General features: G+C 35.1%; 2 protein-coding genes across 6 annotated transcripts in view; one reads left to right on the top strand and one right to left on the bottom strand.

Annotated features, from left to right (window-relative positions):
• The window catches only part of LOC149789090 (stabilizer of axonemal microtubules 6-like), a 124,474-nt gene that overhangs the window by 57,418 nt on the left and 47,904 nt on the right, over positions 1 to 19,152 (top strand). The window lies entirely within an intron of this gene.
• Positions 9,593 to 13,020, bottom strand: LOC149789091 (uncharacterized). Of its 3 annotated transcripts, none has more exons than XM_089975292.1 (2): positions 12,854 to 13,020; positions 9,593 to 12,532 (listed from the first exon to the last, which is right to left on the bottom strand). In XM_089975292.1, exon 2 carries the CDS (start codon positions 11,685 to 11,687, stop codon positions 10,707 to 10,709), a length of 981 nt encoding a protein of 326 aa, XP_089831418.1. In that variant the 5' UTR covers positions 11,688 to 12,532; positions 12,854 to 13,020; the 3' UTR covers positions 9,593 to 10,706. The 3 variants fall into 3 exon arrangements, with proteins under 3 accessions (XP_089831418.1, XP_089831417.1, XP_089831419.1); XM_089975291.1 differs by having other exon boundaries at positions 12,858 to 12,988; XM_089975293.1 differs by having other exon boundaries at positions 12,924 to 12,961.

Genomic DNA, 19,152 nt, shown 5'->3' on the forward strand with positions numbered 1-19,152 from the left:
TTTATGAAAGGCAGTAAATTAACTCCCATTTGGTTAAAAAGATTTATTTGGCCTTTTGTATTGGCTTATATGTAATGTGTTGGGCAATAATATTGCTTGAGGAGACTGTTAAAAGTATGACTTTAAAAGAAATATGAACTAATAAAATTATTCTTTGAACGGATAATGCATTTGTTTGTTAATTGTGCATGTTGGTGTATTTGTATGTTTAAACAAAGAGAGAGAAAGAGAGAGAGAGAGTATGTTGTGCAAGTTGCAATATCCTATTTCAAGCTGAAAAAGTAATAGTCGTATGAAAATTTGTCAGTACATTTTTGACCCCCACATTTTTTATTTGACCCCCAGTTTTGACACCAAGGGGCTTTTTGTACCCTCAATTTTACACCCCTGGGGGACACACTGGCTGTACTCTTCCAAGTTTATTTGTACCAGCTCTTTGTTGTACTCTCCTAGCAGAATGCTATTGGTAGCCTTTTGTACCAGTTATTTGTTGTACTCTTCCAATTTTATTTGTACCAGCTCTTTGGTGTACTCTTCTGGCAGAAAGCTACTGGTAACCTTTTGTACCAGCTCTATGTTGTACCCTTCTAGCAGAAAGCTGTTGGTAGCCTCTTGTAGCAGCTCTATGTTGTACTTTTCCAAGTTTATTTGTATCAGCTCTTTTGTGTACTCTTTCTGGCAAAACGTTACTGATGACCTTTTGTACCAACTCTTTGTTGTACTCTTCTGACAGAAAGCTATTGATAACCTTTTGTTCCAGATGTTTGTTATACTCTCCTAGCAGAAAGCTATTGGTAGCCTTTTGTACCAGCTTTTTGTTATACTCTTCTAGCAGAAAACTACTGGTGACCTTTTGTACCAGCTATTTGTTGTCCTCTTCTGGCAGAAAGCTATAGGTAACCTTCTGTACCAGCTCTTTGTTGTACTCTTCTTGCAGAATGCTATTGGTAGCCTTTTGCACCAGCTCTTTGTTGTACTTTTCTGGCAGGAAGCTATTGGTAGCCTTTTGTACCAGCTCTTTGTTGTACTCTCCTAGCAGAATACTATTGGTAGCCTTCTTTACCAGTTCTTTTTTTGTACTCTTCTGGCAGAATGCTATTGGTAGCCTTTTGTACCAGCTCTTTGTTGTACTCTCCTAGCAGAATACTATTGGTAGCCTTCTTTACCAGTTCTTTTTTTGTACTCTTCTGGCAGAATGCTATTGGTAGCCTTTTGTACCAGCTCTTTGTTGTACTCTCCTAGCAGAATGCTACTGGTAGCCTTTGTACCTGCTTTTTGTTGTACTTTCCTAGCAGAAAGTTATTGATAGCCTTTTGTACAAGCTCTTTGTTCTACTCTCCCAGCAGAAAGCTTTTGGTAGCCATTTGTACAAACTCTTTGTTGTACTCTTCTGGCAGAAAGCTATTGGTATCCTCTTGTACCAGCTCTTTGTTGTACTTTCCTAGCAGAAAGTTATTGATAGCCTTTTGTACAAGCTCTTTGTTGTACTCTCCTAGCAGAAAGCTATTGGTAGCCTTTTGTACAAGCTCTTTATTGTACTCTTCTAGCAGAATGCTCTTGGTAACCTTTTGTACCAGCTCTTTGTTGTACTCTTCCAAGTTTATTTGGTCATGTCCAGTTCCAATGATTCCATCATGATAGTAGAACTGCACATGGTTAGACCAGAACTTATAAAGTTCTCTTTCAGATGAGATACCATTTTATATTCAGCATGAATCTGTTCCATATATCAATCTAAAATTGTATAGCTTTTAATTTTGTCCTCCCATAATGGGTTGAAACAGATATTCAAGGCTTCTCTGTGATATTTTCCACTTAAAATCTTGGATACTTCAATCATGGCACCTCTAATAATTTTGTATGCACATGTGGGCAAGTCAGATAAGTCTCTTCTCTATGCAAGTGTAGGCAATTCAAGCCTCTTCTGTATGCAGGTGTAGGCAATTCAAGCCTCTTCTGTATGCAAGTGTAGACAAGTCAAGTTTCTTTTTGTATGCAAGTGTGGGCAAGTCAAATAAGTCTCTTCTTTATGCATGTTTAGGCAAGTCAAGCCTCTTCTGTATGCAAGTGTAGGCAAGTCAAGTCGCTTTCTGTAGGCAAGTCAAATAAGTCTCAGCCTTCTATATGCAAGTGTCGGCAAGTCAAGTCTCTTCTGTGTGCAAGTGTAGGTAAGTCAAATAAGTCTCTTCTGTATGGAAGTATAGGCAAGTCAAGTCTGTTATACATGCAAGTGAAGGCAAGTCAAGTCTCTTTTCTATGCAAGTATAGGCAAGTCAAATAAGTCTCTTCTCTATGCAAATATTGGCAAGTCAAGTCTCTTATGCATGCAAGTGAAGGCAAGTCAAGTCTCTTCTCTATGCAAGTATAGGCAAGTCAAATAAGTCTCTTCTCTATGCAAGTGTCATCAAGTCAAGTCTCATCTGTTTGCAAGTGTAGGTAAGTCAAGACTCTTCTGTATACAAGTGTGAACAAGTAAAGTAAGTCCCTTCTGTGTACAAGTGTAGGCAAGTCAAATAAGTCTCTACTGTATGCAAGTATAGGCACATCAGATAAGTCTCTTCTGTATGCAAGTGTAAGTAAGTCAAGTCTCTTCTGTGTGCAAATGTGAGCAAGTCACATAAGTCTCTTCTGTATACAAGTGTAGGCAAGGCAAGTCTCTTCTTTGTGCAAGTGTACACAAGTCAGGTCTCATCTGTATGCAAGTGTAGGCAAGTCAAGTCTATTCTGTTTGCAAGTGTATGCAAGTCAAGTCTCTTGTGTATACAATTGTATGCAAGTCAGGTCTCTTCTGTATGCAAGTATAGGCAATAAGTCTCTACTGTATGCAAGTATAGGCACATCAGATAAGTCTTCTGTATGCAAGTGTAAGTAAGTCAAGTCTCTTCTGTGTGCAAATGTGAGCAAGTCATGTAAGTCTCTTCTGTATACAAGTGTAGGCAAGGCAAGTCTCTTCTGTATACAAGTGTAGGCAAGTCAAGTCTCTTCTGTATGCAAGTGTATGCAAGTCAAGTCTCTTCTGTATACAAATATATGCAAGTCAGGTCTCTTCTGTATGCAAGTATAGGCAAATCAAATAAGTCTCTTCTGTATACAAGTGTAGGCAAGGCAAGTCTCTTCTGTATGCAAGTGTAGGCAAGCCAAGTATCTTCTGTGTGCAAGTGTAGACAAGTCAGGTCTCTTCTGTTTGCAAGTGTAGGGAAGTCAAGTCTCTTTTGTATACAGGTGTTGGCAAGTCAAGTATCTTCTGTATGCAAGTGAAGGCAAGTCAAGTCTCTTCTGTATACATGTGCAGGAAAGTCAAATAAGTCTATTCTGTATGCAAGTCTAGGCAAGTCAAGTCTCTTCTGTATGCAGGTAGTGGCAAGTCAAGTCTCTTCAGTATGCAAGTGGAGGCAAGTAAGGTGACTTCTGTATACAAGTGTAGGCAAGTCAGATCTCTTCTTTATGCAAGTGTTAATCAAGTCTCATGCAAGTGGAGTCAAGTCAGGTCTATTCTGTACGCAAGTGTAGGCAAATCAAGTATCTTCTTTATGCAATTGGAGGCAAATCAAGTCTCTTCTTTGCACAAGTGGAGGCAAGTCAAGTCTCTTCTGTATGCAAGTGTAGGCAAATCAAGTCTCTTCTTTATGCAAGTGGAGGCAAATCAAGTCTCTTCTTTACACAAGTGGAGGCAAGTCAAGTCTCTTCTGTATGCAAGTGGAGGCAAATCAAGTATTTATCCTGTGTTCATAAGATGAGAGATCAATGATTATCTTTAACAAAATATTACTACTTCCTCTAACATGAAATGGTCTCCCTCATGTAATTGTGCCTCATGTGATTATGTCTCCCTAATCAGTCATATTTTCCCTGTCTTTTACAATTCAGTATAATAAATAATTTTATTTTTCTTGTTTTGGGGAAGGTTCGAAGATTTTGGTTTTTTACCCATGACAAGTCATGTTTTAAAGTCTTTGTGACAAGCTTTGAGTAAACAAATCTTTGTACCTCCCATGAACAAAGACAGTAAATATATAACATCAGGAAGAGAGTAAAGGGCATAGGACAGATCCCTGATTGATCCCACTTATGATTGATTTCCTCTCTGAAGATTCTGCATTGACATTATCTGTCTATTTCCATCCCAGAAGAAATACCATTATCTGCATTGTGTAAAATATGCAGTTGTCATAGATAGAACACTTTATCAAAGGCTTTTATGTAGTCACAGTAAATGACATCAACACACCCTTAGATTTCAGCATATTTTGGGCATTTTTTAATAGCAACTTAAGCCGATTCATCTTTGCTACCCTGGATGACACTTTTTTGTTTGTTATCATCAACTTTTAAAGTGTGATCTGCTGCTTTTCTTGTCATACACGTGTAGAGTTACACAAAATTAGGGGGCCCCGAGTGGCCGAGTGGTCTAAAGCGTTCTCCGTTACGGATCACTGCCATCTCACCTCTGTCTGCGCCGGTTCGAGTCTCAGATTCAGCCAATGTAGGTATGTGAGAAAGCATGCCAGTAGCTTCTCGTGGGTCGGTGGTTCTTTCTGGGGTTTTCCCGGGTTCTTCCTCCACCATTAATACTGGCCGCCATATATAGCCTATCGTGTGCTGAAAAATGGCGTTAAACCCCACAACAACAACAACACAAAATTATTTATTACAAATTTCTATAGTAAATTATTTTATTCTTGTATTTTATTAAAAAAAAGAGTTGCTGTATGAACTCTTTTTATCTGTGTATTTACGTTTCCCATTGCGAAAAGTATATGCCTCATTTGGAGCCCATATCTGGCTTATTCCCATGCAGACAGTGTTGTGGGGTTTTTGAGATTGGGGTGGGGTGGAATGAGTGCGCATGATGCAAAAAAGCTATGTGATCCCATTGAGAAACCTATAGAAAATTATATGAAATTAAAATTTGAAGAAGAGAAAATAAATTGTTTGGTATCTTCAAAGCATTTAATACACTTAAAAAGAAAGAAATAGTTTAGAATTGTCAAATATCATTACCATGTACATAGATATGCGTGCAAACATTCACACAATCACAACCACACTAATAATGAACAAAAATATACATCAAGTCTCTGTCTTTAAAATCCATTGGATGGCAAACATATGCTTAATAAGATGCAGTTTTTGCTGCTCTCAACAGTTCAGTAGGGGGTTTGAAGGTAATGCAAGTGTCCTTAATATTCATCTCTGCACTCACTCGATGCTGGATGGTACTGTTCTTCCAACCTCCCTGCTGGATTCTCTGAGCTAATGATTTTCTGAACTGAGTTGTTTTTAATGACCATAATGTTAGCATAGTAAGAACTTTATGATACAGTTTGACCATGAGATATGCTTGTCAGAACTTTATGATACAGTTTGACCATGATATATGCTTGTCAGAACTTTATGATACAGTTTGACCATGAGATATGCTTGTCAGAACTTTATGATACAGTTGGACCATGAGATATGCTTGTCAGAACTTTATGATACAGTTTGACCATGAGATATGCTTGTCAGAACTTTATGATACAGTTGGACCATGAGATATGCTTGTCAGAACTTTATGATACAGTTTGACCATGAGATATGCTTGTCAGAACTTTATGATACAGTTTGACCATGAGATATGCTTGTCAGAACTTTATGATACAGTTGGACCATGAGATATGCTTGTCAGAACTTTATGATACAGTTTGACCATGAGATATGCTTGTCAGAACTTTATGATACAGTTGGACCATGAGATATGCTTGTCAGAACTTTATGATACAGTTGGACCATGAGATATGCTTGTCAGAACTTTATGATACAGTTTGACCATGATATGCTTGTCAGAACTTTATGATACAGTTTGACCATGATATATGCTTGTCACTGTAAAAAAATGAATTTACATCACATTTGAGACTGACCATAACATTAGTGGAAGGAGGGGACATACTATTTTCATGTTTAATGGGAGCTTTACAGGTAATACAGCAGTAATAAATGCCTCTGTCCAGTTCAGGTGCTATTGCTTTATCAACACATGTCAGCTGTGTAAACATGAGGGTCTGATAATTGTCTTTCAATCAATTTATTTCATGGCTAAACTCATCCTGAAGAGCTAGTGTCATTTAATACAGTTTTAACAAGATTGGGATAACTAATAATAATAAAGAGAACTAATCTGACTGTTCAATTCAAAATGTTGAATATGTTACAGGTTGTGCTCCTTATTCAACGGATGTCATGCACTCTAAAATGGCTTATGTCAGTGTGTTATTTTGTAGTATGTGCAAAGAATTGAAAGCCCCACTCAAGCCTCAGTGCTTCGCAAAATAAAACACCATCAGCCTGGAGTTATGAAATTCATTTTTGCAGGTGTTAGCTTGCTTTGCTGATAGCTTATTGCTTCCTGAACAACCTTCACAAATAATACTTGAACGCTATTCCATCAACTGAAATAATCATGCTTTGTGTTTTATATATGGAGTAAAATCTCACTTCAAAGAAAGGTTGCCACTGTTTACAAACTTGCTGATAATCTCTAATATAGTTAACTTAAACATTCTCATTCAATGCAATGATGTGTAATAACTTTTTTCTTCTACAATGACTCCAATACCTCTTTAATTTACCTACAACTTAAAATGCATTGGGTTGATCCACCTTGTGAACTTTACCTCTACAAATTAGCAAAATGGGCTCCCCACCACAGTCTTTAAAGGACTTAACACTTTGCCCTAGCTATTATCAGACAATTAGATAATACAATAAGGTAATACAATAAAATGGTGGTTGTTTAAACTTGATTTATTTTCCTTTAAATTGTTGTGTAAACTGCCCCAAGGATACTTTACATGAGCTCTAAGCAGGACTGTTTACATTTATACATGCTGCATTTTACAGGCATATATTGAAGTTGTCTTTTTTCCCCCAAAGATTACTGTAAATTGTATTTTTCAAAAAACAACAGCATGAGAGGTTTTGGAGTTTAAAAAATGTATTTGTTGCTACATATATTTGCTCTAAGCAAGTTCTTTTTGAATTCTTAGTTTTGGTTAATAGAGTTTGCATTTCCAGTGGTATGTGGCATTTATGGCCCCATTTAGTGGGGCTGCAAACACATAGTACCTCTGTAGCCATTGCTGTTGGGGATATTGAGTCTATGTCCATAATGTCAGAAATTCATAAATTGGGTTAGAAGTTTAATTTGGATTGGAATACTCATACTAACAAAATTAGTTTTAAGTGTTATTGCAGACTAGTAAACATACATATACATATATATATAAAAATATTTTTGTAAACTAATAAAATAATATTGATTTACTCTCATCAAAATTGCGCACGTTTATATAGCATTTTTTTTCCACCAGTGGCACACCTCATTTCCATATTAATTATTACAGTGTGATCTCTCTTCAGTATAAAAACCAAACTACATAATAATGTGTTTTGTTCAAAGTTGATGGAAGCAGTGAATTTGATGTAATATAGGGATATATAGAGGATGTATGGCAAAAATGTTTTCATATTCCATATCAAACAAGTTTTTGTCCCTCCTCAAAATTGTTAAACTGGCTGGAATTGACATTGATTATCAGCTCAATTCGATTCACCTGGAATTGACATTGATTATCAGTTCAATTCAATTCACCTGGAATTGACATTGTTGTTGTTGTTGTTTTAGGGTTTAACGCCATTTTTCAGCACAAGATAGGCTATACATGGCAGCCAGTATAACTGGTGGAGGAAGAACCCTGGAAAACCCAGGGAAGAACCACCCACCCACGAGAAGCTATTAACAGTCTTTCTCACATACCCATGTTGACCGAGTCTTGGACTCAAACCCACGCAGACAGAAGTGAGATGGCAGTGATCCGGAATGGTGAGCACTTTAGACCACTTGGCCACTCTGGAATTGACATTGATTAAAAATTAATCAAATTCACCTGAAATTGACATTGATTATCAGTTCAATTTGATTCACCTGTACTGGTTGGAACTGACATTGATTATCAGCTCAATTTGATTCACCTGCAATTGACATTGATTATCAGCTCAATTCGATTCACCTGCAATTGACATTGATTATCAGCTCAATTCAATTCACCTGTAAAAATACTATACTATCTTAAAATGTATTGGTCATAAACTATCTGACAATCTGATATACATTTACCCTCTCCAATTTCAATTTCTGTCCCCTAGCCTTAGAAAACTTGACAAAATATAAGAGCATGTTGTGAGATTTGTGTATGGTAATTTCACAAGCAGCTATTGTACAATTTTTCTTTATCCTGTTTGCTATCCACAATGTTTGGACCTGGTTTATAATCTAGAACTAATGTTATTCTGCAGAAACCATTTTTCTTATTTCAGTCACAGTTCTTTATATAACTATTCCAGTGATAACACTCTGTCTTTTTCTTCACTGGATTTAACACTCTTATTAACACCCTTTCAGCAGAGTCTAGTAATGTCATTGACTGGTTCACTACTAATACACTTCCAGTACAAATTATCAAAAAGCCTCCTCCCCATTCCTACAGTGTTTCTTTCTTTGAAATCAATAAAACAGTTTGGTAAAACAATGTCATTTCTGTAATCTGGTAATAAAAGTTTAGCTTTTACATGTTTTTTTTTTTTAACCCTTTAAAAATCAATTATAATGTATTCATTATTGTTTCAATGCATGATTACCTATATGGTATGTGTAATTTCCAGTCATTGCCGTAAACTGATATGTTGTGACATAAATGGGGATAAAGAGAAATGAAAATAAAGCATGAAAAACCATGGAAGAATAATAAATGATGCTAGGATATGAAAGTTAGATCTAATACTTATTCAAATCAATTGTTCAATGAAGTAAAACTGTTGTCAGAAAATTTAAATCCTGGTGAAAGCACATTTTGTCTTATTCATTCTTACTGAATCCCAGTGGACAACACTAATATGAATGTAAAACTCCAGAACTGTTGCAGTTACTAATGAAACACTGTGTATATACACTAATTACTGCAGAGTAAAGCTCACACTTCACTAACTATTGGACAAAACCACTGAATCAACATCATGTCAATTAAATCTGTTGGTACACACAAAAGTTTGTCAGATAAATGGTCCTGAAATTGCAGAATTACACAAGTCCAGCATTCTAACGGTCACGGCTCTGTCTTTTTTTTTAAAAGTCCGTCATTTTAAAAGTCACAGTTATATCTATCTTTCACACAGCATGAATCAGCTTGATTGATGGAAGTTGAATTTCGTCAAGCCATTATATTATTGCTATGATCGCTAGAATATAATTGATGGTGTCACTTTATTGACAGTGTTTAAATAAAGAAATCATACACATTTACTTTAATAATGATTAACCTAGTAGTGTTGTCTATGTTGACTTCTTTCAATATTTAGTGCAGGTTATTGATCCTGGCAGGTTTTTTTTATTTATGCGCATACAGGAGGGAGTATTGTTTTAGACACTGAAGCAGTTTTGGCATAGTTCTGTTCTGTTAAATTCTTTATTTTACATATTTGTTGAAGTTATTCCATGAAATTAATACCTACAGATAATAAACACTTTGACATAAAAAAAACACAAATTCAGGTATCCATTAAAATGTCTTTCTTAATACAAAAACTGAGACCAACAACAATAAATGATCATACAGTATATTAAACATGTGACAATTTAATCATGTGAAATATAAGACAAAATTTCATTTGAGGAATGTGGTCAGTTTAATCAAAGTTAAATTTTGAAAATGTTTTAGTTGCTTAGCAAGTAAATTTTTCAAATTATGAAAATACTACCATTTCATTTTGGGGATAAACAAGCAAGTGTAATTAATTAATTATAGGTGGTTACAATCATCCTACTCAGGTCCTGTTGTGTTATTGCACATAATGTTAATGAATAATCAGTATCCTTGGTTACTTGATGTCAGGACATAGCAATATTGATACAGAACTCCCTTTTTATAGTGCTGTCCATGTGATCCATTATGTATGCAGCCTTATAGTGAAACCACCTTATAATGAAATGCATGATTCAGTACTCCCTCGATATAATGCTGCCTATGGGATCCATTTAGTATGCAGCCTTAGAGTGAGACTACCTTATAATGAAATGTATGATAAAGTACTCCTCATTATAATGCTGTCTATGAAAGCCATATCACTGTACATGTACATATATGGGAACCATAGAAGATATAAATTTATAGTGAAACTGCCTTTTATATATATATATATATATATATATATATATATATATAATTTTAGTACCACTTAATGAGATGGGACCCCGCATAAGTAGCATTTATAATAGTGAGACTCACTATATTCGCCTTATAACTGTATTATAATGAAGGGCATTATTTTAAGGGAGCACTGTACTCATAAACATAATCTTTTCAGTTTTCACAGACTTTATCTATAATGGTAACAAATACACCTGTCAATATGTTGTATCATTAAACATTTGCATTTATTAAGACCTTTGCATTGGACAATTTTTCTTTATTTTTCACATGTAAGAAAAACATGCCATTATTTAAAAATTAAAATAGTTTCTGAGATCAATACCAAGCCGAAAAGAGAAAATTTAAGACAATGTATTTGTTTTTGTAACAGTTTTACCATGGTACCTGACAAATACTTGGAGTCCCTTTACATGTAAGAGATAATTATCGTGTGTAATATTGGTCTGTGGAAGATAAGATTCAGTCTTTGGGAGGGAAGTCAGGAGTTTCATTGCCAGGAGTGATAAAGCCATTCATTTCAGAAGCTGGTTGCCATGGTTGCACATAAATAGCCATATGACTTTGATCAATGTAAGCAAGCTGTCTTTTGTCAGGTATATATGTGATTCCAGTCAGTTTCTCGGCCAGTTTAATCTCTTTCTTCCTCCTGCTTTCTTCACCATTTAATTTGTCTGCACTTAAGACAAGAACAGAACCTGAGACTGTGTCTGCTAGTAATATGTAACCACTCTCAGTCACAGTTATATTTGGATACCTTTCTTCACTGACAGGTGAATCATTAATAGTTATTGATTCCAGGACATCACCATTCCTTCTATATATGTGCATAAACATTCTACCTTTGTTAAAATCACTAATAACCAGGTTTGATGTATGATCAATTGCAATAGAGAGAGGGGAAGAGAGAACATTCGTTGATGAACTAAAAGAGCCAATGCTTTGTAATAATTTTCCTTCTGCACTATAACAGAGTATTCTCCCTTTCTTTCGATCTGTGACAAATATTTTATCGGTATCATCAACAGCCAGCCCATAAGGCTCATACAGGGGACGACCTTGAATACATGTAGTAACATTCCCTTTCCAATCAGAAATACATATTTTGCATCCAGCTGGCTGTGTGAACACAATTTTTTTTGTTGAAAGCCAACCAACATCATGTGGCTGATATACATCCATATTCAAGAAAACGTAAAAGCTTTTTACTGGCAGAGTACTGAAGTGGCTCAGAAAGTCCCCATTCTTGTTGTATATCACAAGAAAATAGCTGATGGGATCACAGATAAGAAACTCCCCTGTTCTTGACACAGCTATACAGCAAGGGGAGATTAGCTTCTCCCCTGCTGGACCAGTGAGAGGAAATGAATATGTTTCCATGGAAGCTTGAACCATTTCATTCTCAATATCCTCTATAGAATTTACTTCCCATTCTTTCTCCATTTTCTATAGTTTAGCGTTAGCACATCCTTTTAGCTGTAGGGTGATAAAATCATAGACCTAAATTCATCCATGATCCACTTAGGTAATTCTGAAAATACATAAAAGTCCATTTTTCTTACTTGCATGTCTTCATCAAAATCTGGTTTCAAAGGCTTCAGTTGATAAGTACATGTTGTGTAACTGTGTAATCATTCAGCTGCAAAAAGATTCTATTCATAACTGAAATCATGTACACTTGAGTTTAAATCACAACTGGCTGTCTTGATATTAGTATGGAATTCTTTGTCCAGTTTTCTTCACAGCTGGGTCCCATTTCATCCATTTGAATGTAAACATAATCTTCAAATTTGAATATAAGAGGGTTATACATCCATCAAGAACATTCATAAACGTCTATGCATGTGCTAATATCCTTTTTTGGCAGAGGTGATATGCTTGAGAGCATCAGTGTAAAGTGTACTTCTTTTCCTGTGACACAGAGATTTATTCAGGAGGTAGTGTTGGGCCACAGTATATTGACTGTCTCTGCATAACTATGGACTTCACACTATGATATTATAGATCACATCCTGTCTCCTACATATTTCCAAATGTGTTTTGCAAAGATAAATAATGTAATTTAAATGCCCTAGTAAATTTGTATAACATATCATATAAGTTGTATAACATATTATAGACTCATTTGTATCTTGCATTAATTATGATTGATTAAATAGAATACAATCATTGTAGAACATAAATTTGAATCAGTTTTATGGTATGCATTCAGGGCAAATCATTTCACAATTAAGTGTTCTGTATACATTGTGTGGTTAATTTGATGCCTGACCAGTCATGCCTTTGACCTGTAGATAGAAAACAGATATTTCAAGATAAAATCCAGGGTATTAGCTTTTGACATACTAGACAGACTTAATTGACAGGTATCAAGGATCAGTAATTATATGAGTGTCATTGAAAATAAATGCAACAAGTACCTATTATATGATCAAGATACTGGTAAGTCTTTTGCCAGAATATTTATACATACATACATACATACATACATACATACATACATACATACATACATACATACATACATACATACAGACAGACAGACAGACTGGCATGCAGACAGACAGACAGATAGAGAGGCAAGCTTAAAGAAACAAATATATACTAACATACTGGCAATCCAACATATTGGCTGGCAGATAGACATACCCCTTGCAATCCAGATATGAACCTACCTACCTAATGTACCTGCATGTTAATACAAGCTAGCAAAACTGTTTATCCAAGACTATACATTATTACCATTGCCTTGACAGTTTAGAGGTCACAGGAAAGGTAAAATTCCCCCAAGCAATGCATTCATCCAGGTAGCATGTTGATTTACCAAGCTGACAGCTGTTACTCATGCTATTCATTTAGATCAACTTTTTTAAAAACTCTAGCAGACACAAACATTCCTGTCATTCATAAAAAGAAAATTATTGCAGCTTTTAGTCATAGATGATAGCTTTTCAAATATTAGTAAAGATAGATCATGTTCTTTCAGATATTAGTAAACATTTTAGATGATGAATTAAGACATAATATATTTATCATTTGATTACTTATCTTGTCCTGTCCACTGCTGCAGTGGCTTAGTGGTTAGAGTGTCAGCCTCAGATGTGGGAGGTCATGGGTTTGATCCCCGGATGAGTCATACCAGAGACTTATAAAAATGTTACTACCAGCTGCCTTGCTTGGCATTCAGCATTAAGAGGTTAGTGTTAGGACTGGTCGTCCTGGTGTCAGGATAATGTGACTGGGTGGGACATCATACTACATGTCTGCGGCATGATGCCTCAGTGCTAGACATCACAATAAACTACCACATTGCAGACATCATAGCAATATGACTGAAATATTGTTAAAGCTACGTTAAAAATCCAAATCACACACACAAGCACAAACACATACACACTTTGTCCTGTCCATCCCTATACAGTATATACTGACTTATCCAAGTTGTCTAACTGCAAACTGTACAGACACAGATCTGCTGCCACATGTGCTGGCAGATATGGATCTATTTAGTTTGCTAGTAGTTATCAGTGAAACAAACAACATATAGACATAGATGTGCCAGCTCATCATGTGGTCCCAGATCAGGGTCTGTGTTGTTTGCACTTGGACTTGTATGGTAACTAGCTTTTATCTGAGTGAGCCATACAGTTCATAATAGGTTAAACTGGTAAATAAAGTACCAGGTAATTCAGTAACTTAAGAATGCTTGTCATCAAATATTTATGGTCACACAAAGTACAAAATAAATTCAGATGAATCACTCAGACCATTGTAGGCCTTTCTCAAATCTTTAGAGTTTTCCAGATTACTGCATTAGTGTTGCTCACATTTTTATATGTAAAATCCAAGCTTCCTTGTTTTGTCTTGGTGATCTGTATGACTGATTATCATGTGTATTGATAAGTAAGTTCCTTAAATTATATTTTTGTCACCTCTTTAAGGGCAATTTATGCTCAGCAGACTTACTAAATGCAGGCCAGTATAATAAATTTTGTACAAGACACAAGTTACATCAAGAATATAAGTTGGCCCATACAAGAAAAAACATTTTGTGAACAACAATTTGTAATCCTTTCCTGTATGCCAATTATTTAAAGATACTGCATCTACTTGCCTGTAAGTTGGTTCCAGCTACAAACAGTATAGACCCTGATCTGCTGTCATATTATGCTGGAAGATAAGAGTGTGTTTTATTTGTTCTGCTGATTGCTTCTAACAAGCTGCATACACCCCTCTCTGCCAGCACATTATACATAAACAGATCTGTGTCTATGTAGTTTGCCGTTGGACCTAACTTATTATCAAGTAGATATACTAAGATATGTAGTATGGCATCTTTGTGGGGTACATCCTTTTTTGCACAGATTTTTTTCATTTCTGTCCAGTTACACATCATTTTAGGGCACATCATTTTTACACAGATTTTTTTCATTTCTGTCCAGTTACACATCATTGTAGGATACATCCTTTTTTACACAGATTTTTTTTCATTTCTGTCCAGTTACACATCATTGTAGGGCACATCCTTTTTTACACAGATTTTTTTCATTTCTGTCCAGTTACACATCTTTGTAGGGCACATCCTTTTTTTACAGATTTTTTTAATTTCTGTCCAGTTACATGTCATTGTAGGGAACATCCTTTTTTACACGTATTTCTCATTTCTGTCCAGTTTTAAAGTTTTAAATATTTCTTTTAATAAATATGATTAAATCATTCAAGATGTAATTGTTGTGATGAAAAAGATTTGTTGAGTAATTCCTGCTGGGGGAGTTATAGATTATTATCAAAACAATATTGGGTTTCCAGGCAAAATTTAGATTTTAGACTTTACATTGTAGTGATAGCTTTGCCAAATCCCATGGCTGTTCTCTGCTATTGACATATTGGTTAAGTGAGTAAATGTGTTGTTTATCCTTTATTCAGTAGACCATATCAGATTAAGAAGCTAGAATGATTGAACTCTCCAGAGTACTAAAATACCAAAAGGAATGTAATGAATAGTGATTGGGTTATTTGCCTAAATACCAAAGGGATGTAATGAATAGTGATTGGGTTATTTGCCTAAATACCAAAAGGATATAATGAATAGTGATTGGGTTATTTGCCTAAATACCAAAGGGATGTAATGGATAGTGATTGGGTTATTTGCCTAAATACCAAAGGGATATAATGAATAGTGATTGGGTTATTTGCCTAAATACCAAAAGGATGTAATGAATAGTGATTGGGTTATTTGCCTAAATACAAAAAGGATGTAATGGATAGTGATTGGGTTATTTGCCTAAATACCAAAAGGATGTAATGGATAGTGATTGGGTTATTTGCCTAAATACCAAAAGGATGTAATGAATAGTGATTGGATTATTTGCCTAAATACCAAAGGGATATAATGGATAGTGATTGGGTTATTTGCCTAAATACCAAAGGGATGTAATGAATATTAATTGGGTTATTTGCCTCAGTACCAAAGGGATATAATGGATAGTTATTGGGTTATTTGCCTAAATACCAAAGGGATGTAATGAATATTAATTGGGTTATTTGCCTCAGTACCAAAGGGATATAATGGATAGTGATTGGGTTATTTGCCTAAATACCAAAAGGATGTAATGGATAGTGATTGGGTTATTTGCCTAAATACCAAAAGGATGTAATGGATAGTGATTGGGTTATTTGCCTAAATACCAAAAGGATGTAATGAATAGTGATTGGGTTATTTGCCTAAATACCAAAGGGATATAATGGATAGTGATTGGGTTATTTGCCTAAATACCAAAAGGATGTAATGGATAGTGATTGGGTTATTTGCCTAAATACCAAAGGGATGTAATGAATATTAATTGGGTTATTTGCCTAAATACCAAAGGGATGTAATGGATAGTGATTGGGTTATTTGCCTAAATACCAAAAGGATGTAATGGATAGTGATTGGGTTATTTGCCTAAATACCAAAAGGATGTAATGGATAGTGATTGGGTTATTTACCTAAATACCAAAAGGATGTAATGGATAGTGATTCGGTTATTTGCCTAAATACCATAAAGGATGTAATGAATAGTGATTGGGTTATTTGCCTAAATACCAAAGGGATATAATGGATAGTTATTGGGTTATTTGCCTAAATACCAAAAGGATGTAATGGATAGTGATTGAGTTATTTGCCTAAATACCAAAGGGATGTAATGAATATTAATTGGGTTATTTGCCTCAGTACCAAAGGGATATAATGGATAGTTATTCGGTTATTTGCCTAAATACCAAAGGTATGTAATGGATAGTAATTGGGTTATTTGCCTAAATACCAAAGGGATGTAATGAATATTGATTGGGTTATTTGCCTAAATACCAAAGGGATATAATGGATAGTGATTGTATTATTTGCCTAAATACCAAAGGGATGTAATGGATAGTGATTGTATTATTTGCCTCAATACCAAAGGGATATAATGGATAGTGATTGGGTTATTTGCCTAAATAACAAAGGTATGTAATGAATATTGATTGGGTTATTTGCCTAAATACCAAAGGTATGTAATAGATAGTAATTGGGTTATTTGCCTAAATACCAAAGGGATGTAATGAATATTAATTGGGTTATTTGCCTCAGTACCAAAGGGATGTAATGGATAGTGATTGGGTTATTTGCCTAAATACCAAAAGGATGTAATGGATAGTGATTGGGTTATTTGCCTAAATACCAAAAGGATGTAATGGATAGTGATTGGGTTATTTGCCTAAATACCAAAAGGATGTAATGAATAGTGATTGGGTTATTTGCCTAAATACCAAAGGGATATAATGGATAGTGATTGGGTTATTTGCCTAAATACCAAAGGGATGTAATGAATATTAATTGGGTTATTTGCCTAAATACCAAAGGGATGTAATGGATAGTGATTGGGTTATTTGCCTAAATACCAAAAGGATGTAATGGATAGTGATTGGGTTATTTGCCTAAATACCAAAAGGATGTAATGGATAGTGATTGGGTTATTTACCTAAATACCAAAAGGATGTAATGGATAGTGATTGGGTTATTTACCTAAATACCAAAAGGATGTAATGGATAGTGATTTGGTTATTTGCCTAAATACCATAAAGGATGTAATGAATAGTGATTGGGTTATTTGCCTAAATACCAAAAGGATGTAATGGATAGTGATTGGGTTATTTGCCTAAATACCAAAAGGATGTAATGAATAGTGATTGGGTTATTTGCCTAAATACCAAAGGGATATAATGGATAGTGATTGGGTTATTTGCCTAAATACCAAAAGGATGTAATGGATATTGATTGGGTTATTTGCCTAAATACCAAAGGAATGTAATGAATATTAATTGGGTTATTTGCCTAAATACCAAAGGGATGTAATGAATATTGATTGGGTTATTTGCCTAAATACCAAAGGGATATAATGGATAGTGATTGTATTATTTGCCTAAATACCAAAGGGATGTAATGGATAGTGATTGTATTATTTGCCTCAATACCAAAGGGATATAATGGATAGTGATTGGGTTATTTGCCTAAATAACAAAGGTATGTAATGAATATTGATTGGGTTATTTGCCTAAATACCAAAGGTATGTAATGGATAGTGATTGGATTATTTGCCTCAATACCAAAGGGATATAATGGATAGTGATTGGGTTATTTGCCTAAATACCAAAGGTATGTAATGGATATTAATTGGGTTATTTGCCTTAATACCAAAGGGATATAATGGATAGTGTTTGAGTTATTTGCCTAAATACCAAAGGTATGTAATGGATAGTAATTGGGTTATTTGCCTAAATACCAGAGGGATGTAATGAATATTGATTGGGTTATTTGCCTAAATACCAAAAGGATGTAATGGATATTGATTGGGTTATTTGCCTGGTCTGCTTGCAAACATTAAAGATACACAAGCACAACAGTATGAAGCAACTATCATTTTTATGGAGCCATTCCATGACACAGTATTTTTATTCTAAGTAATTATTTATAAACTTCAAACTCTTGATTACTCCTGTGCTAAATTAACTGCATTTAATCTACATTTAATATGGTTGCTGATCTTGTTGCCCCATATATATATATATATATATATAAAGTTCCAGCTGCAAAGAGCTCTTCAAGATAGCTAACAAGCTAATGTCAAGGAACAAATATACAACACTTCCAACTACCTTCTCTCTTGTCGACCTTCCGGACCTGTTTGCAAATTTCTTCTGTGACAAAGCTTGACAACACAGTTTCAATTGACTCATCATCACCATACAGTTGGGATACAGAATTTCAGCAGCAACCATTAGCAGCATTTGAACATGTCTCAATGGATTTAGTATGTACAGTCGTGATGAAGAGTGCACCAAAGTCATGTGAATTTGATCCAATTCCATCGTCACTGCTGCTTGAGTGCTTAGATTCAGTATTGCCTTCACTAACTGATGTTATTAATACCTCTCTCTCATACAGGGAATTCCATCATTTTTCAAAACTGCCATTGTAAAGCCTCTTCAGAAGAAACCAACACTCAACCATAACGATTTAAAGAACTACTGCCCAGTTTCTAATTTCCCATTCATATAAAAAATCTTAGGAAAGGTTGTTCTATCTCAGCTTGTATCTCATCTGAATTTAAACAATCTTTTTAGCCATGTACAATCTGCATATCGCCCTTGCCACAGTACTGAAACTACTCTTCTGAAAGTAGTTAATGACATACTCTCTGCTTTGGATAGCAGAAATATTACAGTCCTCACCCTCCTTGATTTATTTGCAGCATTTGACACAATAGATCATGATATATTACTTCACTGTCTCCAGCATGTATTTAGCATTCATGATACAGCATTACTGTGGTTCAAGTCCTACTTGGTCAACAGGACACAAATTGTGTCTGCAAATAGAATACACTCT

The sequence above is a fragment of the Sinohyriopsis cumingii genome, chromosome 11 (assembly GCF_028554795.1).
Source record: "Sinohyriopsis cumingii isolate HCF-2022 chromosome 11, ASM2855479v2, whole genome shotgun sequence".
In the NCBI taxonomy this organism is placed as follows: Eukaryota; Metazoa; Mollusca; class Bivalvia; order Unionida; family Unionidae; genus Sinohyriopsis; species Sinohyriopsis cumingii.